This window comes from Hemicordylus capensis, chromosome 2, assembly GCF_027244095.1.
Source record: "Hemicordylus capensis ecotype Gifberg chromosome 2, rHemCap1.1.pri, whole genome shotgun sequence".
Lineage (NCBI taxonomy): Eukaryota > Metazoa > Chordata > Lepidosauria > Squamata > Cordylidae > Hemicordylus > Hemicordylus capensis.
In genome coordinates this window covers 331081093-331107704 of record NC_069658.1, presented here as the reverse complement: position 1 = coordinate 331107704, position 26612 = coordinate 331081093, and the positions used below count along the sequence as shown (strand labels likewise).

Here is a 26612-nt window from a genome sequence, read left to right as displayed (position 1 = left end):
AGACGAATTTATTTTGAAAAGTAGACCTCACTTTTTGGGCATACAGTTGACTCTTGTTTCTACTTCATTGTCTTCATATATCTGAAGGGCTGTCGCATAGAAGGAGGTGTGGACTTGTTTTCTACTACTACTATGAATATTTACATACTGCCTTTCAACAAAGTTCTCAAAGTGGTTTACAGAGAAAAATAATAAATAAGATGGTTCCCTGTCCCAAAAGGGCTCACAATCTAAGAAGAAACATAAGGGAGACACCAGCAGCAACCACGGGAGGAACGCTGTTCTGCGGTTGGATAGGGCCAATTACTCTCCCCCTGCTAAATGTGAGAATCACCACTTTGAAAGGTGCCTCTTTGCTTGGTTAGCAGGGTTTTCTGTTGCTCCTAAGGGTAGGACTAGAATCAGTGGATTGAAATTATAAGTGATAGACACTGGGAGAAATTTCCCTGCTCTAAGAGCTGCTTGATAGTGGAATAGTCTGCCTCGCATGGTGATGGTCCCTCCTTTGCTAATGGTTTTCAAACAGAGGTCCAGCAGACGTCTGTCAAACATGTAGCAGCTTCCTGAATTGAGCAGGGATATGGCCTAGTAGATGTCCAAGTAGCTTTGTCCCTTTCAACTCTAAAATTTTTGATCAATTCTGTCTTGCTGAGCAATGTGTAAAGGTAAAGTGTGCCATCAAGTTTCTTTGGTAGAATACAGGAGGGGTTTACTCCTCCAGCGCAGTATGAAATGATGTCTTTCAGCATCTTCCTGTATTGCTGCTGCCCGATAGAAGTGTTTCCCATAGTCTGGGAAACATACCACCAGGGATTTGAACCGGCAACCTTCTGCTTGTTAGTCAAGCATTTCCCCGTTGCACCACTTAAGGTGGGTGAGCAATGTGTACCAGTTCAATAAATTTAGTTTTATTTAGCTAATCCTTTCTGATTGATTGATATTTCATAAGTGGAGTATTTAGAATAAAAGAGATTATGTGGAGGAATCTGCTCTGTTCCTTCCTCTGACCGTTTATGTATGCTATTCCTGTCAATTAGTCATTCATCTTTAACAGGGACATGCAGAAGGTTTCAGTGGTGAAACATTTTGACTTGAGTGTTTCGAGCTCGAAATAGAATTCCCTCTTTAAAAAGAGCCTGCTTCAAGCTCAGAGCAGAACAACCCTATTTTGATTGAAACGTTTCAGTACTGTTCTGGAGACCTGTTTTTCCCTTACTGATTGTTTTCTGGCACTGGCTTCCAATTGGCTTGCAATCTCCTTGCATCTTAGTTGGCTTGTTATCTTACAACATATCAAGTGTTGTCACGGGGCAGCGACAATGGGGGCAGTTGTGCCTCCATTGATTAGAGGGAGGAAGGAGAGAGGGGGGAACACAAAATGAGGGAATTTCAAAATGTTTTCAAGGGTACGGGGAGGCAGAGAGAGCTTTTATGGAAGGTAGGTTTGATTTTGTGGTTTTCTTTTCTCTGCTCTGAGTATAATATGCTGTGCTATTGCTGCTACAACTGTCTGGTTTTGCTGGATCTCAGATTGACAAAGGCAGAATTCGAGTGTCTGTCTTCCTTGAGCTGTTTTTTGTTTTGTTTTTTAGACAGTGTTGTGGTGAGAAATGAACAGTGGCAGCTGTGTGTGTAGTAATTCTTGGTGACTGCTGTGATGAGCTCCATGTCTGGCCTTGAGACTGACATTTGCCTCTGCTCTGCATTGCAGGGTGTACTCAGTCGAAATTTGGCTGAATTTTTCTAGTTGAGCGTATGGCTATGCTTGCTGCTAAGAAAGGGTGCTGCTGTGGCAGGTGTTGCAATGCTAGGAAGTAACATAAGGAGTCATCATTGTGTGTGAGAGAGTAACTTGTGCCAGTGATGTTACTGCAGTGAGGCACTGTGACTGGCAGTGTTTCTGGGTCAGTGTTTCTTTTTTGGCCATTTTTGGACTGTGTCTAAAAAGTGTGTTCTATGTTGGGAGGGACAGATTCCCTTTTCTTGTGTGCTACTGCAATATTTTTCAAGGCAGGGTTGTGGAATGCATTGCACTCTGTGGGTGCAGCTTGTTTCAGCCATAAGGAACAATGGGAGAACTGGAAATACCCAATTTTTCCCCCTGGGTACAGCCTAGGGACATGAAAGTGGGTTGGGTGGTAGGGCATAGTGGGTGCTACCTACCTCCCAGCTCACAAAAGAAATGGGCAAGCGAACAATTTTTATCACATTTTAAACCCTTCAAAACCACCATACGGGGGTTGGGGGAAAGGTTTAAAATTTGTTTAAAACCTCCAGCTTGCCCATTTCTTTTGTAGGTTGGGTCATAGGTAACACCATCATACCCTACCACTCAACCCACTTTGGTGTTCCTAGGAGCTACCCATAGGGAACAATGGGGTACTTTGAGTTCCCCATTGTTTCCTATGGCCAAAACACTCGAAACATTTCACGTTTGTTCCATTGAAACAGTTGGCTCGACTGTTGTTTTGATGGAACATTTGAGCTGTTTTGCATTTCATTTCAAACTCGAAACAGAACACAAAATCCTTTACTTGCACATCTCTAGTCTTTAATCATCACCATTTTGGGCCTATACCTGCCTTTCTTGATTGGAGTCCCCCTGACTAGAAAAGAGGCCAAGAGTGTTTTGTACAGAACAGGGTGAAGGTGCACCAAGGAATTCCAGGCTAGTTGTATTTCCTGAATGTGGACATTTTCACAGTTACACTTTGCCTCTTGAGACCCAGTAAAACATCTCTGTTCATTTTGTTTTATGTTTTTGCAAACAGCAGAGCAGCAATGGAGAAGACAGAAACAAATGCTGTCCAGTCTGTAATATGACTTTTTCATCACCTGTCGTGGCTAACTCCCACTACCTAGGCAAGACCCATGCCAAGAATCTGAAGCTGAAGCTGCAGTCTCCTAAAGCAGAAGGTATGATCAGAAAGCTGCAGAGGATTACATCCTGATGTCCTTCTAAAAAGTCCTGGTCAAGAAGGATGTTCCGAGGCTCATCTTGAGTAGCCTTTGTACAAAAAGAACAGTGGTCCCTGACCCACTAATATGTGATGAGATGTTTAATGAGGAAATTCAAGGAAACATTTTTTTTCTAATTGAGAAACTGGCATACCAGTTCCTCAAGCTTTCATGACTACCTTGGTGGTGGTAACAAATTTGAAATCCATAGATAAAATAAATCCTACATTGTTATCTTTTATAATCTCCTTTGTGGGCTTTTATTAGCTACAAATCTCTTCATACTTGCATACAGCGGCCAACATCCTGACTAACTCTGCACCAGTGTGCCAGGATTTTCTGGCCACTTCCTATGCCTCTGAAGACTGTGTCTCTGAAGGTTCAGGAACCCTCAAGGATATAGTTTTGAGAGGCAGAGGCAGCTGTAGAGAGAAAAGGAGTTTGCCAAAAATTGTTCCTCCTCCCTCGTGTGATGGAAAGCTGTGGTGCATTGGTGCAGGTTAGTATGGTTGTCAGCCAGTGAGAACAATCAAATTTTCACACAGAATAAAACTACTAATGAAAAACTCTAAACTAGTGAGGATGTTGTGGTTTGTTCTTGTGATGTGAATTTTTTTCAACTCTTCTGACTGGTTCGTCTCCCAATTTATGTATCTGAATTAATTTTGCAGCAGCTGTACCTGCTCAGAAACAACCTACTATCCCTCCTCCCACTACTGTATCCTCTAATGAAGAGAATCAAAACACTTCTGACCCAGACAAATTCTGCAGTCTCTGCCATGCCACCTTCAATAATCCCCTGATGGCAAAACAGCACTACGTAGGCAAGAAACACAAAAAGCAGGAGACCAAGCTTAAGCTAATGGCACACTATGGAAGAACAACTGAGGAACCTGCTGCCTCGACAGGTGAGCTTTTCATAGCAAGCTTCCACAGTAACTAAAGAGCAGGCTGGGAAACAGAAACTTACAAATCTACAACTAACTTCTCTTATGAACTGTCTTGCATGTAATTTGTTTGCACTAGGCCTGTGCTGCCTAAAAGATGCTGGATCCAACCTTTAAAAATTGTTGGGAGGGCCAACATAGCCCCCCTCCCCAAGTTGTCAGATCATGTCTGATCAGAAATCCAACACTTCCCAGCATTGTTGGTTGCCATTTAAAAGTAAGAGATTTTCCCTTTAACTTTTAAATGGTAACTAGTCAAATAGCAAAAGTCCACTTCTCAGCCGAGAGGTGGTGACATTGACATTTAACTTTCAAAACACCTGAGAGGCGCAGTGCAGACAATTCATGAGTTAATAATGATAACTTTATATGACTTCTCCATGACAACTTGTTCTCTGGGTGACTCACAAAACCACAACAATACATTAAACAAAAACACACAAAAGCAAACAAAACTGTCAGCAAATACAACTAAAAAGATAGTGTGCTGTTGTAGCTGGGGATGATGGGAGTTGTAGTCCAACATCATCTGGGGACCAAAGTTTGAGAACACCTGGTCTGACCTTTCCTAAACTGGAAGTATGTGTATGTACACTTGTGATTTTTCCCTAATCAAGAACATTTTCACATTATGCATGGATTTCTCTAAGTCAAATAATATTGAGGGAAAGTAGCCAACGTATTGTGGAAATTCAGTCATGAATTTTTTCACTTTACTGGTCTTGTGGTAGCAAGCATTAATTGTCCCCTTTGCTAGCAGGGTCTGCCCTGGTTGCATTTGAATAGGCAACTACATGTGTGAGCACTGTAAGGTATTTCCCCCCCTAGATGATGGGGCCGCTCTGGAAAGAGCACCTGCATGCTTGCATGCAAAAGGTTCCAAGTTCCCTCCCAGACATCTCCAAGACAGGGCTGAGAGAGACTCCTCCCTACAATCTTGGAGAAGCCACTGCCAGTCTGTGTAGACAATACTGAGCTACATGGACCCATAGTCTGACTCATTATATGGCAGCTTCCTATGTTCCTAACATATGCATAAAATTAAATGAACTTTGCAGTATTGGGAGTATTAAAAGGAAATATGAGAACGTCTGTACAAAGGAAAGCAGGAACAGAAAACACTTGAGAGCAAGGGAAAAAATGAGATTTTGAAAAATAAAAAACCACAGAAATGAATGTATGCTACACTGGTATGAGATGCAAAAGAAAAAAAACCCATGCAGAAAGATCAGTTTGTGAAGCTAGGGGAAAATTGGAGCAAGTAATCCACTGGAAACAACTGTACAATACATAAGGTTTCAAAGTTAAGGCCGTAATGCTTGATAAATAAAAATAAAATAAAATTGTAGAAACCAAAATAAGGAGTAATAAATGACATAAATGTAACTTTAAAATAAAAACCTATTAAGAGGAACAAATTCTTGGCAGAGGACAACTTGGCTCAGTTCAAGTAAGGGCATCTGGTATTAAATTTCACGAAAAATGAATGAAATGTGACTGGAAAAGCAGAGGAAAACATTGCAGCAATAGGATACATTCAGCAAAAAGATGATTTGCAATATTGAAAGCTATACTATATGTTAAACTCAAGAAAGGTGGAGGCAAGGAATTTTGTTCTTATATTTGTTTTTGAGAGAGAAGTGGGACAAAAATACAGTGGGATTAAAAGCATAAAAGTGAGATTCGCATAACACAAAAAGCCGAAGGCATTCATAAGAGAGAGAGCGCTGTTCAGTTCAAATGGAGTTAGTTGCCATTAATAAAAGCTCAAAAGAGAATGACACAAGGGGATGAGAAAAAGATCTGGGGGGAAAGTTTAAGAAATTTCCTGTTAAAATATACTGATGGAATGTTTCAGTCAGGTGGATTGACTGTAAATTTACTTTCACATTTCAACTGGAGCAAGCATACATACTGATTGTTAGAACAACTTGCACATATTGGTGTGCAACTTTTTTTCCCCACAGCAGAATTATGTCTGCTTAGCTATTTGTGTTTGGTGCTCAGGTAAGCATATGATCACTTACTGAAAGGTAAGCCCGCACTTCTGTGAAAGCACATTTGGAAGTAAATACCACTAAACAGTGGTATTTTCTTCTGATTAAAGAGGCAAAGGATTGGGATTAACCCACAGCACACCCACATTGGGAATCAGCCAAGGACAGTGATTTCAGTTTAGGATTGGGACTCTGCAGTTGGTGACTTCAGCTGAAGAAGGCGTGAGTTCACAAATGGGCACTCTGCTGGTCAAGGCTTCAGAGCAATAAAGAGTAGACCATGTCACTGCAGTCCTACATAGGATGTCATACACACGTCTACAAGCAAAGATAGGTTTTCCTTTCTAGGGTCCCCTAGCAGAAGCTGCAAAGGCTTCCAAGACCTGGGGAATTTCTTTTGTGGAGGCAAGGGGGAAATGCATGAGTAGGGAAGTTGCCATTCAGATGACCTGCCCCCCAAATGGACAGTATGCCAAATCTAATCAACTGTCATAGCTTGCCTCAATTGCATTTTTAGGGTGTGGTTACTCTGTTTCTCAGGGTTTATCTAAGACCCCTGTTTATTTCATTTGGAAATGGAATTGCATTTTTAAGAATTCAAGGTGAGTGCCTTTTGCCTCTACAGGCTGCTAGCACAGGTTCAGATTTCGGGACTGCTGTTTTAGCCCAGATGGAGGCCTGCTGGCATCAAATGTCAGTCTGTGTCTACAACAGTCTCATTCAGATTCAAAACTAAAATTCAAGGTGGGAAAGCCCCATTCTGTGAACAGAACAGGAGCTGGGGTTCTAGTCAGGGTATCACAGTACTTTCCACAAGCTGGTAAAATAGCAGTGGCTTTTTAATGGCACAATGTTATATTTCCTAGGTTGGAAAGTCCAGCCCGTGGATCCATGTAGACACACTGTGATTCATTTTTATATGTATTGTATTCCCATATGGTGACTCAGTATTGCATTGTAATTTGATAAGCAGTTTGTATATACAAACTGGAGTCACATGCATACCAATGCAGTTTGTCTTAGTATTGACAAGTTAGGGAAATCTTCCCTAAAAATTCCTAATTTAAATAATGCAGTTGACTGTTATTGTTGAAGCAAAGGAGAGAGATTGGCCTGATTCACACAGTTGGTTGAATCTTGGTTTAATGTAGGCTACTGTCATTAATATGATTGATTGAACACATGCCAAGGTAGGAATCTCAGATTAATCTCAGGCCATAAACCACCTTGTCATCTGTTCACACAATCACGCTAATGTCGGTAATCCACATTAACAGGCCACTCTTACATAAGGCTTCATCAAGCCCATTTTTGAGTGGAAAATGTATGTTGGTCTTTGTATGTTGGTCTTTCTGATGTGCTGCATCTTAGGGAATGTAGGAAACCTTTAGGGGTAGCATGCATGACTGTGCAACCAGCCTTTTATTTGAAAAGCCTAAAGCATGTTAGTTGCTTCAAAATGCTGTATGCCATAAAAAGGTCAGGCTTCCTGCATTGCATCTGTTATCCAAATAAACTATAAATATTGTTTACTCTTACTAAATTGCAAAATTTTCCTATGCAAAAGGAAAGGGAATGCTACCTCTCCTATAGGAGAGGAATATAATCATATTTTAGAAGTACAAATTAACTTTGTAATCATTTTTAAACTTATTGCCTCATGTACACATTCTTCTTGCTCCAGGTGATAGGTACAAATTATGTGAAGTATATGAAATTCAGGCATTTCAGCAGATCCAGAAGAACCTACCCTTCAAACATGTTAAAGAATATATAATTCATAATCTTCGTGCTTACATTGATGATCATAAGCAGTATGGATGAATAATGGAAAGTGTAGTGTGAAGTTCCTGAAAAGTTCTTAAAAGGTCACCAAATGAAATGAATTGGTATCGCCTGTATCAAAAGCAAGATAATGGGCAAACAGTAATGAAAAAACTACATGGCTAATTGTATTTATTTTTAGTACATCTAGGCCTGCATTCATGTTGAAGTGAGTCCATTGTATCTGTGACATATTTGTACTATGTTTACAAGAGGCATGAATGTGCACATTTAAGAACAGCAGTAGAGGAGCCAAGGTCACAATGAAATTATGCTTGTAACGTGCTAGAGACGTTGGACCTATTAAAGCTATGTGGAGAACATTTGAATATACATTACATAATAAATAACATACAGAAGGCAGACTCTCTGCCACTGCAACAGCAAACTGTTCTTAGATAACACAGTAAATGCTTGGCTTTTGGAACAGCATAAACATCAGACACCACGTCAACAATTTGTGTTAAAAAATAACAAAATGTAGTAAGTATGGCAAGGACAGGAGATCTAGGTAGTTATGCAGTGTGTCCAGATATGCCAAATGCTTACTAGAGCCAAGATATGAATGCTGGTGTCACGGAAAAAGAAGGTAGGACAAAAGTAAAAAAATCATTGGAAAGATGTCTGCATCTCCAACAGAGCTAGAGGAATGTTACTTATTATTTCGTGTTTCAAATGCTAACCTTGTAGATTTGAGAACTGTAAGGGAGTCAACGTTGAGAAACAGTGAAGGGCACAAAAATCAACAAAGCCTTTTGGGAGAATGCTATAAAAGAAGTTGCATCTTTCAAAATGCCTTTCCAATGAAGGGAGTGACTTGCTTACATCTACACATTGCAGCTATCAAATGGAGTTGCAGTGGGAAAATCTAACAATGTGAGTCTTTAACCAAGGCAGGTTTTTTAAAGACACAAAAATGAACTTAAGTAACACACTTGGGAACACATGGTTCAAGAAATTAATCTGGGGAGATTGTCTGCCTACCCCCAATTGGAGCAAAGAGTCTGGACTATGAATGCAGTGCTCCTGGGGAACGGAAAATTAAGCAATACAGTTTTAAACAGAGAAATGAAACAAAGATAAGGTAATCTGAAGTGGCATATCTAAACATAACCTAAAATCATGGTACACTTTAATACTGCATAGCTCAAACCAAGGGGAAAAGATTACCAAAGGGCAGGGGGGCATTACAGAACCAAAACTGTTTATTTGGGGACCAGAACAACTATTATCCAGAGGAGGAATACACAACTGTTGCTCTGCGTAAAAATGGCAGGAAATCCCCCCCACCCCCCAGAACATATTGATTGTACTGTTTTTAACAAACAGGCAAAATGGATGAAATGCAAGCAGCAGTATTATAGCACATAGAGGAAGAAGTGAACGTGAAGAAAATTCCTAGGGCGGAGAGAAATAAAATAGACAGATGCTACAGAAAGCAAGTTATGCACCATCTCCAAATTGAATCTGCTTTGTTTGAAAGTGAGCAGAAGCAGCAGAACAACTGAAAAACAAAGTAGTAATAATAATAATAAAGCAATGTTACAACTACTACACTGACTCTCAGTTCATTTCTAGGCCCAAATCAAAATGCTGTTTTTTATCCCTAAACCTCAAGAAGGTCTGGGACCAGACTATCTGAAGGATTGCTTATCTCCATACAACTCTCCCTGACTCAGGATGTTGTCCAGCTCTGGGATGTCCTCGCCTTCTGAAGGGTGTGTGGCTGCTAGGGAGAGAACATTCTCCTATGACATCCTGACTACGGAACTTCCTCTCCAAAAAGCCTCAGATGACAACTTATGTCCTGTCCTTGCAAAAAAAATAAACTAAGACCTACCCTTCCTTCAGGAGAGATAGATAATTATTAATTATTTGTGCTTCAGGCTGCTGCTTTTCTGAAAGTGTTACTGTGTTTTATTTTGACATATGTTTGCAAGTAAACATTCTTAGCTACCCCAGAGGTCTGATGGGAGATAAGGCATGCATCTTAAGTGTTTGCATAAATGGAAGAAATTTCCCTTGCACAAGGGGACCCCCCCTTCTCTGATCCCCCTCCCCTCATGCCTCAAGCTATCCTGCACCAGAGGGTCGTTCAGCCATCAGGAGTAGGTTTTTAGGGAGGTACAGGCAGCAGGAAGGGGAAATCTGAAAATCACTCCTCCCAGTTGTGTGAGTGGAACTTCTGCTCACACTGTGAATACTTGATGCAGTGCATTGTTTTGAGTTGTAACACCTAAGTAATATTTAAAATCAAAATGTTTTTTTCTTCTGTAACTTTAATGGAAGGGATGTAACCAGAAAAAAGGAGCACAATACTTGTGCCTTGAATCTTTTACAGAGGTCCCTGCTTGTACATCCCTGTTTTATTTCAGGATGATGAGGGTTTATATCTTGATTGTTTCTGATTACTTGGCAGAAAAGCTGTCCTGCTTTATACTTGTTGATGAGAATTGCTGTTTAATAACCACATATAAGTAGTGAGGTAAAGATTCAAGGTACGAAGAGAGACAGTTGACTTCCAATCAATACAGGCTGAAATTTAATCAATGCTGCTAGTTCCAAATTCTCTTACTCCCATGGCACTTGGAAAATTAGTAGTAAAAATACTTGTTGCAATGTTGTGTTTGTGCCATTTTGACAAATTTAACTCGTTGACAGTTAACCTCTAAAACCTTATCCTGTCTAAATCCCTCTTCCATCAGTAGGCAGTGAAGTTTCATTAACTTGAAAATCAATTGACTGCTTTCCCCCTAGGTTTATAACTTAGACTTCTTTCTTGGTACAGAGTTCCTTAATATGTAGCTATTCAGAGTCAGTTGATATGTCCTCCCCACCCACCCCCAGCCAACGCTTACGCTGTTTCCACTTCTACCTCCTTCCTTTTACTATATTTTATCTCTAGCCTTTTAGTTTTTCTTTTATTCCTTTAGGGTCAAACACACCCCACAGCCTCTTTTCAGTAAACCCTGCAGTCTTATTTGTCAAGTCAAAGATTCATTCTAGGCATTACATATCTTTTGATGGGTAATCCAGTAGTGACTTATTCTCAAATGCAAACATTCTTCCCAATTGGATTAATCTCAGAAAGAAGGTTTTGCATAGCAGTGGATTATAGAAATTTGTGTGTTGCTCTTGAATAGAATCCACTGATCAACCAGCAGCGACCTACTGGACATTCCACTTCATGTGAATGTTTATGGCCCTAGTTGCTATAGGTGCCCAACAGGTACATGCCCTAATAATTTCCTGAAATCCTCCAGGAAGGAGACTAAATCTTCCCCAGCAGCTTGATCACTGACTGATATGCTTTTGACATTTAGGATATTCTTTCTCCATACTTCAGTTAATTCTCTCCCCCTACGTTTTTAAACAACTAGCCCTGTTTATCTTGTTCTGGTTGAACTGCTCCTGTTTGAAATATGTATACCTCTGTTACCATTTCCCCCACCACTTGCATCCTTTGGACTTTAAAAACAAACCTCTAATCTAGGCTAAACATACTCCTTAACCTTTGTCTTTGCCACACTTAACCTATCTAGTTCTTCAGTCCTCATATTATTTGTTTTTTAGTTCTTTTATCATTTTTGTAATTTTCCTGTACCTTTTCAGCCTGTCCACATTATTGTATGTGGAATATGGGGATGGTGTCACTTTGAATGTGGTGTCTGCTCCTGTCGAATCCTGCTTTATGGTTCAGTTACCATTATCTGGCCTTAGCTCTGTGTTCCGTTGCCACTCATGGAACTCCATCCAAGCCCCCATTCACTGACACACACATTTCCTGTTTCCAAGTTACTTGGAAGTAAGTAATCAAGTGTTACTACTTCGGTTTTCAAACATAAAAGGATTGGGAATGAAGACGGTAATGTTTCACCCTAACCACGGAGCATAAGAGACAATGCGGCAGTGTTACTAGAGAGCAGCCTTACAAATACATCCACAGAAAATGTCTGTCTGTCGACATCAGTCTGTTTCAGCCACTTGTAATGGAGGCAGCTAGAAAAAGGGGTGGGTGCTTCCTTCCAGTTTACAAAAGCTTTGCTGCCTTGTGCACCGGGAGCTAGTTCTTGCTCGCCATAGGCAGCTGGGACAAATGGCTGTTGATAAACCTGCTAGAGCAAGGCTGCACCACTTTGGCCTTCCAGCTATTGTTGGACTACAACTTTGATCAGCCACAGCCACAATCATCACATGATTGGAATTGTAATCCAATAGCTACAGAAAGGCCAAAGTTGTGTAGTCCTGTGCTACAGGGTGATGACGATTAGGAATCCCTTCATTTCCAAACCAAGTACCATGAGATGCACTACGGAAACAACTTTGGCCTTGAGGGAAGAACCTGTCGTCTGACTATTTACATACAGATGGACTCTTTAAAAGCTTTTATTATTGTGTCTTACGCATCTACTCTTGGCAGCCAAGAGTTCCCATGCTCCTAAAGCAAAAGTCAAATTTATCTCCTCCCTTATTCATCTCACTCATTGAAGTAGGCAAAAATGGGCAAAAGCAGAATATTTTACAAGCTGGCTTTTATTAAGCTTGAGAGTTCCCTGTTAAACAAAAATTAGACATGAGCAGAATTTGGGTTTTTTAAAAAAAATGCTGTCAATGGGATATGAGCGGGCATATGTGTGATTGGGAGGTGTTCAGGACTTTAATGGTTGCATCATGCAGTACCAAGTGACATCTCATTGGGGGAGGCATAGATGCACACATGCAAACATGTACTATAACACATGATCTTGGCTCCCAAGCTCCATGCAGTAAAGCATGGTAGCATTGCACTCTGGAGAAAGGGAACCTTTGGATACAGCTAGAGGCTTTGTCAATAAACTCATGATACAATTGGTGAGGAAAGCAGTGGTAGTGCAACCTTAGTTTGCAGGGGCTTCTCATAACATTATCTCCTGCTTTTTGACCCAGTATTCCCTACTTACAGGGGCTCAAAAACTCCTACATGCCTTTTCCAACTATTGGGGAATGGATACTCCCCCAGCTTTAGAGGGGATTTTGTATTTCCTGCAATAATAGTAGAAACCTAATATTAATATGAGAGAGAAACCTGAGGATGCCACAAGAAAGGTGATGAAAAGCTATTGGCAAAACACTTAATAGGCATCCTGAGTGAGTTTTGAGACACCTAAGTGTTCAGATCCACATTTCTCATTCCATTGATCCTACCAGTGGCTAATACTGTTTAACAGAGCCATTCTGGAGTGCTGCATAATGCCACCTTTCTAAGCTGAGCAGATGTTTTAAAGGCATCGAATCTTTCCCTAGAGTGCACATATACATTCTTCACCCTTTGCTGTAGTATGCCGTCCATATTGGTGCAGTATTTTCATGAAGGCTCTGGTTGTTTCCTTGCCTTTTAAACTGCCCCCTCACTGACACCAACTTCCAAATGATCCCACAGACATGTCTCTTTACTGCAGTTTTTAACCCCAAATGCCAATAAAAATGACACTGGAGACAACATCCTATGCGATTCTTGCAAAAGATAGCTTAAACAACTATATGTGGCCTGAAACAGATTAGTTAGACCATATGCACTGCAATTTGGAACAGATACTATGTATTTGTATTTGTGAAACATTTTGTTTAGTTGTGTTTCAGAATTTTAAAAAAATCTCTGCTTTCCCTTTGATACAGTTTAAGATTCTGAGGAAGGAAGAGACAAATATAGAAACGTGTAGGTGAGGCCCATCGTTGACCGGCAAAGTCATTGTGTGTAAACCACGCTGCTAGGAAAGTTCAAGAAATGACATGCAGGAGGCCCACTAATATTGCAGGGGTAACGTTCATGGAAACCTTGATATTGGAGTGCTTGACCTAACCCAAAATATGGGGTTACATTCCTTAGCTGAACAATCCACTCTCATGGCGAGAGTGGATGGTGCAGCCTGCAGGGGGAGAGTGGCTATTTAAACTTTAAACCTCCATGCACATAGGCTGAGAACCGCAGGAAAGTGTCAAGTTTAAATAGCTACTCTCCCTACTTCTCAGCTGACACGTGGGGAGGTTTAAAGAAATGGCGAGAAAGGTGAGAGTGGGTGGAGCACCCTGTGCCTCTCATGCCGAGTCTTTAAATTTCCCCACCCGCCAGCTGAGAAGCGGGGAGAGTGGCTTTTTAAACTGTATACCAATTTTGGGGCGGGAGGGGGAATGAATAGCTGAAGCTGCCATGAATTCAAAAGCATGATTAACTGGAACTACTCCCCACAATAACTACATTGGTATACAGGGAGGTGGTCTTCAAATGGGTGAAACTGCTGTTCGAAGACCACCTGTATATGTCAGAAATTTTTTTTATTAATGTGCTTGCAAAAGGGAAGTAAAAGAACAGTTTGAAATGTGTAGGATTTCAACTTCAAACATCCATTTTATTGAATAATTACCATATATGGTAAATTTGAATCATAGTAAATTTGCATCTGAGAAAGCTCTGCTTGTCTTTGGCATGATGTCATTTTGGAATTATTGATCAGTTTGTTGAGTGTTAAAAATCTGTCCAGAACAATAGCAGTTAAAAATTATTATATTCAGAATTTATTGATACCAAAAACATTATTTGAACCTTTTCCCCAGCAGATCTCAGTGTAAAAAAAATTGTGCATTCAGCTAATTTAAATGGCAGGATTTGTTCATGCAACATTTGGTATCTGTAGGTCATCAAGAAGTATGACTTTATTTCACAGAAACCAACTACCAACAATTCTTCAAAATATATAATAGCATTACAGTGGGAATGCTACAGAAAGCATTAATGTTGAAGGCCAAACTATATGAGAGCCAGATTGTATTTATTGTTAAATTTGTATACTGCTTTTCATGAAAAGTTCATCTCAGGACAGTTTGCAGCAGACCTTTCTGTTTTTCTATGCAACTGCCGCAGGGGGCTCAGATTTGATTGGAGCAGTAGTACTAGGAAATGGGGAGTCCAGTTGTTTCTCTTGTGCCATTTCCCTGAACCAAATTACAACCCGCAACCCACCCACCCCAAAAACTTGTTTGTCCCACTGAAGAAAGCATACCTATGCATTTTCTTCAGCAGGACAAACAGCAGCTTTAGGAAAAGAGAGCATTTAGACCAGGCAAATGGCAGGGAGGGCCCTGCTGCTCCAGTTACATCTGGTGGCCTCTGTGGCTAGTTTCTACTAAGAGCAGAAATAGTGGGATATCTGATCATTGGTCTTCTGCATCTTGTGTACAGTAGTTTGATATCTGAGAAGAGTATGTGTTAATAAAGCAACCACAATGGAGGCTTTTCCGTGTGTGTACACTTCTGAGCAGATGGAGGCCATGCTTTGGGTCCCTGGCATCTTCTTTGGCCGAGTCATAATTGTTATTTGACATTCAAATTTGACTGCTTTGCTTATTTGTATGATGGTTGTCCATTAACTTGGTGCTCATGTTTGTTTAACCCTGTCTGTTTCAGCTGGGAAGGGGTATCCCTGCAACACCTGTAATATAGTACTGAACTCGATAGAACAGTACCAAGCTCACATCAGTGGCTTCAAACACAAGAACCAGTAAGTGTGTACATGTTCTGTTGTCTATAGTGGTCAAACTTATCACCTGCCACTGAACAGAAAGTACTGTCCCACATCTGACTTGCATTTCACATCTTTACAAATGTATTTGCTTGACTTCTTTCTGGTAAGCTCTGTTTGATTTGTATTTTCATCTATTTATTTACTTTTACCTTTATATCTCTCACTCTTCCTCCAAGGAGCCCAGAGAGCAGTGTACATGGTCTAATGTGTCCAGCTCTAATATAGGATGCTAGTGTAAAAGACCTATCCGGCTAGTTATGAACCAAAATAATGAGCATTTGGGGCAAGGGTGAGGTTTATGAACCAAATTTCCCACTGCAGAATTTCCAAATTTGGTCTAGATTATGTTAATGTTTAATGTTTTTATATTGTGAACCGCCCAGGAACATTTTTGTATGGGGCAGTATATAAAGGTACTAAATAAATACATACATAGATCCGCTTGGCCTAAAGCAAAACAATGAAGGCAAATTAGCATCTGTAGCCTCTTTGGTAAGGGTGTTGTGTTGTTAGCCTAGGGGTCATCAGTCCTCTTGACACCTCTTTTACTCTGGATATGTGCAGCAAGCTTCTGAGTGCATTCAAAGTTTTTTTTTCCTCAACACATTTTTAAAATTTGGCCAAAATTGGTATGCAAGCTGCAAAACGCTGTAAATATGAACTATTATAAAGAGGCCACATTGATGCAGGCTTCCTTGGAGAACTCCATGGGAGCAAAATCTTTTGCACCAAAAATGCGGCTCAGGTTGTGTTTGTGTGTCTGGCAGTCTTTGGGGCTGGTGGAGGTAGAGTTCCATAATCTTACTCTCCTCACCAGCAGTGAGTGCCCCTGTGGTTTCACAAAAGGCTCTGCTTGCAGGACAGAAATCACTTCTTTTTCCTCCCTCCTGTTTCCTGTGGAGGAAAGGAGAGGTGGGTATTCTTCTGCTAGTTATGCTTTTGCAAAAAGCACCGGCAGTGCTTTTCAGCTACCGGTTGCAAAAACACACCTGGAAGAGAGACTATCCTTTCTTCTATAGAGAGGCAGTGGGCAATGAAGGAGTGAGTCGTCCCCACCACCACCACCACCATTTTCTTTGGGTTTTTACAGGAGGTAGCAGCGAGGAGCAGCTAGTTGTATCTGCAAAAGCCCAGCTTGGCAGGAGAGAAACAGGTGGCTTCTCTTTCTCTCCTCCTGCTGCCCCACCTTTCCATAGCATAATGGATGGGGTAGATCCCCTCTCTTCCCCATGGGTTTTGCAGGAGGCAGCACCAGCAGTGAAGTGCTAGTTGCACCTTCAAGTCGAGCACCTGTGCAAACACTTCTCCCTTTGCTGAATTCTCGGCACCGAACACTGTGGAAAGTGTGGATGGTGACCAAAGAATGGGTTTGGCTAGCAAAACAAGCCAAAATTGGTAAATTCTGGGGAGGAGGGCAAGGAAGAGTGTTCTGTCTTCTATCCTTTAACAAGCAAACCAGCAGTTTTTTCCATGAATCTGTTTTTGTGAGACTCCTCAAATCACCATGGACTCCTCACAGAGCATGAAGGCTCATGGGATATGGCATCAAGGCAATCTGATACCCCTTCCAGTATAACCTCTCTTAAGGACAACGGCAATGCTAGATTCTGGGGGTGGCACTGCATTCCCACATCCATGCAAGTGTGTGGAACTGGGAAGCTTTGTACTTCCGGCTAAGTTAAGTTTGCCAGTTGTGTTGAATACCAAGGGCAATGTCTCACTTTACACCGCAAACATAAGATGCTTGCTTTTAGCACTATCTGAGCTGGAGGTGACGTTTTCTGCCCAAAGTGGGCAGCATTACATTGTCTAGTATAATCCTACCGGCTGTTAGCACAAAGCCACACCTGCCATGCAGAAAGCAATGATATGATGATGCCATGTGTGGGTGCATCTGCAGATGGGGCCACTTTGATGTATTGCAGCTGTGTAGCTCTTGCCATTCTCCCATCCCTGCTTCACCACACACTTGAAAGAGCAAGTCATTGCTGTGACAGAGGCAGAATTTTTCAAGACCTATAATTTTGCACCGTTCTTAGTCCAGGTGTGGCTTGAGACTCCTGACAGGCAAATATTCACTTTCTATAGACTGTGAAATAATCCATTTTGAAGCCATTTGAATCGCCTTCTTTGTCCCTTCCCTAACTCAAACCACAGGATACCAGGAGCAGTGCCCACTACAGGACGCTACCAGAAGCAGCAGTACACACGAGAGGAGACGGCAGGCCCTGATGGCTACAGTTATTTCAGCCAAGACCTCTAGAGCAAGCTCCAGCACTGTTTTGGATTGCCAGCAGTCCCAAAGTGAACATATTTGATCGACTCACTATGGTTTTATTGTTCCTCTGGCTAAATGAAACCCTCCTATCCTGCAGTGCACAGATTTAGCTGATTCAAAACGAACAACTGGCTAAAGGATCTAGAAGGAACAGATTCACTAGTTGGCGTTTGCTCAGTCCTTTAGAGTAGTTTCCATTGTGTAATCTCTTGCTGTAATGACTGACGGGTGGCGGGGGGGCAGTCTTGTGTATGACACAAGCAAGACTTGGCATCTGCCAGTGCTCTCTCTTAGACCCATCCTCTTTCCCTCTGGCCAGAAGAAGCAGAACCAAGTTCTACACCTAGTACCAGCCAGAGGAGATCGACCTTTAGAAAAAAGCTTGTGATTCTTGGTAACACAGTGCTTGTTAAGTGTAAGGTGTGGAATGGGCAGAAGTGGATGGACTGATACTCCTTGACTGGAATGGGGAGTTACAGCACTGTGTTTGTCTTTCCCCTTCCATTATTGGATTTGTGTGCAGAGTTTCTTAGGTCACCGGTTTGCCATTTGCATATTTTCTTTTTTGTAGTTCTGCAGATGTTGTTTCTGGAGCATCTGGTGTTCTGTTTAATAAAGTTGTTTCTGTTTAATTATATTCATAATCTGCTTCAGAAGAGCAAGCTGGAGTGGGTGGTTCTGATGCAGCTAGCTGTGTCTCCAAAAAGCTACCCTTCTCTCTGGCATTCTTCTTGTGAATGTATTGGAACCAGGCTGTATGTAGGTTTCTGTTGTGTTAAAATGTTCATCAGAAATATTTTTGATGTAGCAATAGCTTTTAACACACATTCTTTCTCAGAACCTTAAAGCATTTTAACAAATCTATACAGAGTGGCAGTAAGCCAAGAGAAACAAACTGCTATATTTTGACTTTGGGACTTGAAGTAAAATTGGTAGGATGATCTTCCCAATATATAAGTGTAGTAACATCCAAGTTACAGAAGATAATTTTTGATAGCAAGAGTAAACTGCATTTAACTTTTCTGCTTCTGAATGTGATAACCACCTCCCAAAGCTAGGATTGTGGATGCCATAACTTGAAAGGCTTTTGTGTGTGAGAGTTCATTTTGTTCCATGTGTGTGAATCTAGGGGTCCCATCCATTCCTTTCTAATAATTTCCTGAGGCTCAGGAAGGAATATAGGTACTACCTGGGTATGCCGCTTGAGGTGACTTGCCTACTTGCTTTGCTTGGAAAGGAGGCGAAATTAGTTTGCATATTGGTCACTTCCTTTCGCCATGCATGTGTACAAGGAGGTCAGCTTGAAGTATGTTAACATTTTTGATCTTTATTAACATCTTTGTAAACATCTTCAGTTTGTCTGAAATCTGGCACATGGCATGTATCCAGAACCCATTTAAATTCGAAGCTTATTTGACCCAAAAGCACATCCATAGCACATGGCATAAAAGCAGGGAATGGTTTAATCGCTTGATTAGGCCTGTCTTTTGAATAGCTTTTCTGCTCCCCTTTGAAGCCTAGGCTTTGGCTCTTCTTTTTTCTCATGCCTCTAACTTCCTGTCTGCTTCACGGTTGTGGATTGAAACAGGACTAACTTAAAACTGAACCCCGATACTCTTGAGTCTTACCTAACTCAAACTTTGCAGGGCTTTAGAGCCCTCTGCACAAGCTTGTATAACTCTTGAGTTCCAGTAATTAGTAGAAAGACTATATTCTCTGTAGGCAATTACATCTGGAGAGGAGAGCTGGTCTTGTGGTAGCAAGCATATCTTGTTCCGTTAGCTAAGCAGAGTCCATTTGGGTTGCATATGAATGGGAGACTAGAAGTGTGAACTCTGTAAGATATTCCCCTCAGGGGAGGGAGCCCCTCTGGGAAGAGCAGAAGGTTTTCAAGTTCCCTCCCTGGCTTCTCCAAGATAGGGCTGAGAGAGATTCCTGCCTGCAACCTTGGAGAAGTCTGTGAAGACAAAACTCTCTGTGAAGACAAAACTGAGCTAGATAGACCAATGGTCTGACTCAAAATATGGCAGTTTACTATGTTCCTATCTTGTTCATTCTACACTCCAGGCTACTGTATAGCCCTTCTCATTCTCTACCTCCTTCCTGATGATAAGGATGTTTTCAGAATTTGTGGGAATCCAGATGTCCCATCCTCTATCCTATCTAAGTGGCTTGTCATGTGAACCTGTTTCTCCTATTCTGATGGGGGTGGGGTTATTGGCTGGCATTTTTGTCTCTTCAGGTAGCTTCCAGGCCTCCCATCTACAGTATTGCTCAGACGGAAATCTGTGAAAATCGCCATCTATACATTTATATAAATGTATACATCTATACATTTATAGAAGCATACAGCTTCTCTGGTGTGTGTGTGTGTGTGTGTGTGTGTGTGTGTGTGTGTGTGTGTGTGTATCCCCTCAGTGCCACCCTAGAGAAGCTAATACGGTGGTCTTTGCTTCTGTTTTCCCAGCAGTACTCTTAGGATGAGTGTCAAATCAGGCTAGCAGTGCATTTTCTTGTATTCTCTGTCTTGTAGGATGATGATCCACTGCCACTGGCAGGTCATTCCAGATCTTAAAATTACTAGTCATAGAAAGCTTCCCTTTTTGTCTTCCCCATTGCCTGGCTTTTGTGTACAAGATGCTCTTTACCTGAAGAGCCCAGACGAAGCAGAAACAGAGGTTTGGAGGTGGGGTGCAGCTTCAAGTTGGTGTGTAGTGATGATACTCAACATCCTCGATTTGTGTGTCCATATTTCCAATAGATTGGAAAGTGTTATCCTGTAAGACCCACAAATAGTCTCATTCCTTTATTCAGTGCTGATCAGACATGATTAAAGCTGGAAGGGGGATGGGCCTTGAAGTAATCATTGAAGTATCGGAGGTTCTGCTCTGATTGCATCTGTTGTGAAAAACACATATGTATACACGCTCACTCTATGCAACTTTTCTGTAAATCATGGAAGGGACAGATGTGTATCTTCTGACTTTCCAGTAGCTATGTGTGCATAGGCCTTGATTTTAAGCGTCCTCTTCCTGCATTTAACTTTTCAGTTTTGGCATCCTTCAGTGTCTTGTGCTGTGTTTTGAAGTTTGGTCTCTGACATGCCCAGTGAGCATTTGCAAGCATCCAGAATGGAAATCTGGACACCTTGATTGCCTTTGAGAAGCTCTGACTTTGGAACTTGGTTTCTACTAAATATTGAATTATGTTGCAGTTGCTAATAACTGATACTTTGGGCCAGTAGAAGACAGAGTGAGTACTCTGTTGCAGTCTTAACATGATCAATATGTTGGCTGAGCCTGCCATGGAAGGGTCATGAATTTCCATTTGTCTCTTTTCTGATTTAATAATAATAATAATTAATAAATTAATTAGCCAGGCAGCCTCTTCCTTATTTTAGAAATTAAAGCATTGTTTTCCTATTTATAGCAAATGCAGGTGTTCTGTTTTTGTTTGTGTAAAGTCTGTCCCCTAAGGTAATTGCCTCCTTCATGACCGGGGTGTCAAAATACAGGGTTGGTCACATGCACTGTTAGAAGAAAATTCAAATTTTGCAAAAATAATGTAAAATAAGAAATTAGTTCAAACAGTGTGGTGTAGTTTAATAGCAGTCCTCTTTTGTGCCAAACTTGGAATATGTTGAAAAGGGCCGGCTTAAGCTGGGGCGGCTGCACTGTGGTTTAGAGCAGGGATTCTCAACGTTGGGTCCCCAGATGTTATTGGACTTCAACTCCCATAATCCCCAGCCCCAGAGTCCTTTGGTTAGGGATTTTGGGAGTTGAAGTCCAATAACATCTAGGGACCCAACGTTGAGAATCCCTGGTCTAGAGGACGAAGGGGCACTGTCTTGCTTTTCAACTTCTGCCCACAGCCAGGGTCTTGCTTTCAAAGCATGAGTGCCAATGCAGCAGTCCTCAAAGAGCTCAGTCCTCTGCCTCATTTTGAGATGGTACTGGACTGCATGTACAAAAGATCTACACTCTGCACAGCATACAGGGGCATTATGGTGACCTGGCAAGAATAGACTCCTGCTATATTTATTTGTATTTTTTATTTGGAGGGCTCGGAGATGAGTTTCAGCATAATAGACAATAAAATAGAAAATGCTGACAAGTTAAAGAATGATGTTTTAGAAATGATGGTTTTCATTGGAAGCCTGTATGTGTGGCATATCTGGAGGATGCAAAAGAACTGCTCGTGTGGCTGGAATATTACTTTGCCCTCTGCAAAAAGCACAGAAGTTCTGCTCTCAAGAAACTTCAGTGCTATCTGCACACTGCCCTGCTCCTTGTTGTCTAGCTGTGGGCAGCACCAGATTGGACTATAGTGGCTGCATCCAGGCTTTAATGCATAGAATCTCCTCCAATGAGAACCAAAAGTTAAAAGTAATTTGATTCAAACCTAAAGGATGGTTATTATCATTAGCTATTCATCACCCATTCTTCTAAAGAGTTTGCCACATGGTGGGTGCCACCCTTGCAGAGTTCCCTCGGCCTTTCTTACCATTTTCAGCTGCGTGCAAGTGAATCGATGATGGGAGTCGAGATGTGAGGTTAATCTAGCCTCTCAGTGGTTCCTTTTCTCTTCATATGCAATCTAAACTAGAAATAACTGGGCCACTTATTCTAGACATATTCTTATCTAGTCCGGCATCCTGTTTCCCAAAGTGTTCCACCAGATGCCCCTGGGAAGTGCACAGGCAAGAGCTAAGGGCACGCCCCTCTCCTGCTGTGGTTCCCCTGCAACCGGTTTTTAGAGGAATCTTGCCTCTTAGGGTGGAGGTGGCCTAGAGCCCACCAACTAGTAGCCGTTGATAGACCTTTCCTCCAAGAAGTTATCCAAACCCTTCTTAAAGCCATCCAGGCTGTTGGCTGTCACCACATCTCGTGGCAGAGGATTCCACAAGTTGATTAAGCGCTGTGTGAAAAGACACTCGTGTCTTCCTATGGTACAATAAATATGCACAGGAAACATAATTTGTATATTAAAAATTTGCATCCTGCCCTTTTCAAAGATTCTAAACAATGGTACAGAGGGTAGGGGGAGAATACCAACACTTCAGCAATATATTTTAAAAGCTGCACTCAACAACACTGAAAACACTAGCAATATCACATATTTAGTTAACTGCGGTCCAATATTGTTTCTGAAGACTTTTCATTTTCACTTGGAATAGTGTCTCTTTCTCAAAGGACATTTTGGGCTGTTTATATAGTGGTGAGATATTAATATGTTGCCTTATTGCTGAGGCATTAAGCTTCTGTGCAACCTCAGCATTAGCTTTTAATAGTGCAAACAGGCTTTGCTTGACTGAAGGTCAGTACAAAGGGTCTAGATCTTTTGTTAATTGAGTTGTGAACGTTGAAAAGCTCTTTGATCTCCACACAACCACACTCCTGCCCAGGGCAAGTGGATTCCTGAGCAAGTAGCTTTCCGGATGCTCTACTCTGTGTCATCTGTCCCACAGGTACACGTGGGAAAGACAGGCTGCTGATGTCCTTTACTCTTATCTGCAAGGCTGCTCTTGCACAGCGTACAGTAGCAACAGAATTCAAATAATATCTTTCTCTTTAAATGCAACTCTCCTGGCTGTGAAGAAGCTGGGAATGGTGTCTGGCAGAGTCTACTAAAGCCTAATGGCTTGTCTGGATAGCAGGTACCCGAGTTCTAAAAGCAAAGTGTGAATGAAGCACAGGAGCGATGTTGTGCCATTTGCTCTAGTGTAGCTTTCTCAGAGTACCTTCACATAGATACTCTGTGTGAAGAAAATGCTCCCCCGCCCCCAATATAATAACAAAGAACTGTGACTGGAGTGCTGAGAAAAACATCACAATAAATTTTTCAACTTGTTGAAGACACACACACACACACAAACATACCACAACTGTCAGGTGTGGAAAGAACTATATTCTGGTACCCTAGATTACCAAGTCAAAATGGTCACTTCCATCCCTATTGGGAATCTCCATGCTAATCCAACACTGTATATGCCTAATAGTCCGATGCAGCTGTTCTCACAGGTTTGGCTTTTTAAAAGCCAAACTTTGGCTTACGGCCCATTTGACCCACAAGTATACCCCTTAGGTTTTGGCAACCTAGTACTCAACCCCTAACCTGCCTTCGGTTCCTTTGGAGGATGAGGTCCCCCTTGCAAGGGCCATGTCCATCTTTCCATAGAAGAAAATCCTGTTTGCCTGGCTGATAGATATCCTCTAAGATTGAACTACTGGCTCCTTCCTGTATCAAACACTGTTTTACCAGACTTGCCAGCTGAATTCCAGACTGTACACCTTTGAATTTTTTTTTAATGGGTTGCTATTAATGACTTTTTACTAAGCTGGCTTCACAAAATTGAACTTCTGATTCAAGGTCCCTGGCAGGTCTGCACAGAGCCTCATTTAGAACTTTCTAACTCTCAGCCTCAAGAATTTTGGTATGAATTATGCCTTTATGGAGTGATAATACATGCCCAAATAGGTGTGCGACTACACCTAGAATGTAGGACGTAGATTATAAAACCAGTGGATTAAATGTACTTAGGGAAATGGGATTCAGTGACTGTGCAGAAAAGGTTTAAGTCAGGAGAGATGTGCGGACAGATCCTCAGCTGCTAGCAGTGAGCATTGGGAGAAACCAAACAGGCACAAGCATGTGTAACATCAGTGTGTGCTGTATGGAACTGGACCAACATGTGGGTTTTTTAATCAAGAGAAAACCCACCCCCTCAGTAAATAGTTGTAGTTGTTCTCCTGTGATTTGCTTGCACTGAATGTCTTCCTCTTCACGTGTTATGGTTTTTAGGTGCACACCTGAGAGTTGGGTGGGGTGCTAAAAATGAGTGCAACTACTGTGTTTATCATACAGATACATGGCAAAGGCAGCCTAGGTTGGCCATGGCTCCCCTGTAACATATATGTGTGATAGCTACCATGAGTTTGCTTCCATGTATCAGTGTTACAGTCTCAAAGTAGTTGAGAATGATCAGTCTCCCTGAAGTTGAAAGCCTCTTGCATTTCTGGATTTCCCTTCAGCCTCCTTGATGGGACAGGCCAAGACTGAACTAGCTTGTAGTTTACTTAATTACCTTTCAGAAATGCTTTCAGAAGCATTTCTGAAAGGTAATCAAGTAAGCAACAATACAGACACTGGCTTGATGATGCATAGAGCTGTTTTTCCTGACCAAGAGTGTCATAGGGGAAAGAACAGGAGAAGCAGACATGGATGAGCTACTGTAGGGAGCAGGGATCTGGATATCTCTCGCCTTTGTCCTATGGATCCTTACAGACATGCAGCACAAAAGTGAAAAGGCTACTCATGCTACAGGAGACATACCAGGGTTTAGTTCTCATAAACAACAAATGAGTTGAAGCCTCTGTCTAGATTGCCCCACTTCAGAAAGCAGGTGGGGGCTCTCATGACAGGCTTCTTCCGTACAAAGAAACATTCCCACATGTAGCAAAGGTAGGGAGAAGGCTAGGCTAGAAACTTTCTTCCAGATAGCTTTTTTAGCCTACTTTCCTTAAGGAAAGTAAACTTATGAGATCACCCAGCATTCTATGTGCGTGTGTGTGCGTGCGCATGCATGCGCACGTGCACTCCTCATAGGGACACCTGAACGGCGTAGTTTGTGATATTGTCATCTACCCTGATTCAAGATGGTGGATGTGTAAACATTCGAGATGCAAGTGATTTAACTTGTGAAAGTGGGTTAACTTATGAAGATGGTAATTATCAATCAAGTTTGTTTTGTTGTTTGTTTGTTTATTATTTGATTTCTATACTGTCCTTCCAAAAATGGCTCAGGGTGGTTTACACAGAGAAATAATAAATAAATAAGATGGATCCCTGTCCCCAAAGGGCTCACAATCTAAAAAGAAACATAAGATAGACACCAGCAACAATCACTGGAGGTACTGTGCTGTGGGTGCATAGGGATAGTGAAAGGAAAGTAGGTAGATTAGTTCTTACCAGAACCACTTGTTTTTGTTTTAAATATGCAGGGAGTACTTTTGCATTGTCTACACACAAGGATAAGAGGTAGCCCACAAACACTGCTTTCTGAATGCCTGACCAGACAAATAAAGATGGTGGTACTGATATGTTACTGTCTCTGACCACACGGGGGTGATGAAGGAGCATTAATTCATGCACTGCTTAAGGCTGAAACATACCTGGAAGTAAACTCCATTGATTTATGCAGAGTAAACAATTTTAGGGCTGTTGTGCTAGTTTCGGAATCTTGTTTGGACTGTTTTCCTTGGCCTTGTTGTCTGGAGTACTCGCTTGCTGACTACCATTACAAAATGTAGTTAATTGTCTCTGTGTGATTTCCTTTCCTACTGGAGACTGAGCAAGCAATGGATGTTGAAGGGAAGATGTAACTCGACTTAGAAGTTAGTAGCAAGGCTTGATTTTACAGAGCTGCTGAGTCCTCGGCAACCTCAAGATTTGGTTCCAGAAACTTGTTCTATAACTTCTGATAGTTTAATTGCCAAGCAATCTTGCCCCATGCCCAAGCCTTTCACTATAGCGTTCCCACATAACTACCGTTGTCAGTGGTTACCGTCATTCCAGTCCCAGCCATTAATAACCACATTTCCTGTTGATACTGATTTGGGCACTGTGTGCAAACAATCATGGCGGCATCCATGGATACCCATAAGTGTGTCCGTGGTTACCCATAAGTGTATTTGCTTATAGCTGGTAGTTATAACTTTTACACTGCATGTACAAGTGCCATATTGCTGAGAAACATGGTGGTTGAGACAAAGACAACAGTGGCACCAGGAACAGCAGAAGAAGGTGGAAGGACATTGATGCTAAGATGGATAGCAGAAAACACTTAGAAGAGGCTCAGTAACCCCGTCTCTCGTGCGAATTGAGTCTATTTTACAGAACTGTAGATCTGATACATATACAAGGCATTGTGTCAACCTTAGTATGACTTTTCCAGTGAGGAATATAGGAAGCTGCCAGAGCACTGGTCCATCTAGCTCACTATTGTCTACACTGACTGGCAGCAGCTCTCCAAGGTTTCAGGCGAGAGTCT

General features: G+C 41.6%; 1 protein-coding gene across 5 annotated transcripts in view; it reads left to right on the top strand.

Annotated features, from left to right (window-relative positions):
• ZNF346 (zinc finger protein 346) overlaps window positions 1-18200 on the top strand; it is a 34306-nt gene extending 16106 nt beyond the window's left edge. Inside the window, exons 4-7 of one of the 5 annotated variants that reach the window (XM_053292816.1) lie at window positions 2772-2916; window positions 3633-3866; window positions 15168-15261; window positions 17443-18200. In XM_053292816.1, the coding sequence (XP_053148791.1) occupies window positions 2772-2916; window positions 3633-3866; window positions 15168-15261; window positions 17443-17548 (579 nt within the window). In that variant the 3' untranslated portion in view covers window positions 17549-18200. Of the gene's footprint in view, window positions 1-2771; window positions 2917-3629; window positions 3867-7586; window positions 8050-9055; window positions 9281-15167; window positions 15262-17442 lie in introns of those variants that run through there. The other 4 variants (XM_053292815.1, XM_053292814.1, XM_053292818.1 and 1 more) reach the window with 4 other exon arrangements.
• The last annotated feature ends 8412 nt before the right edge of the window (window positions 18201-26612 follow it).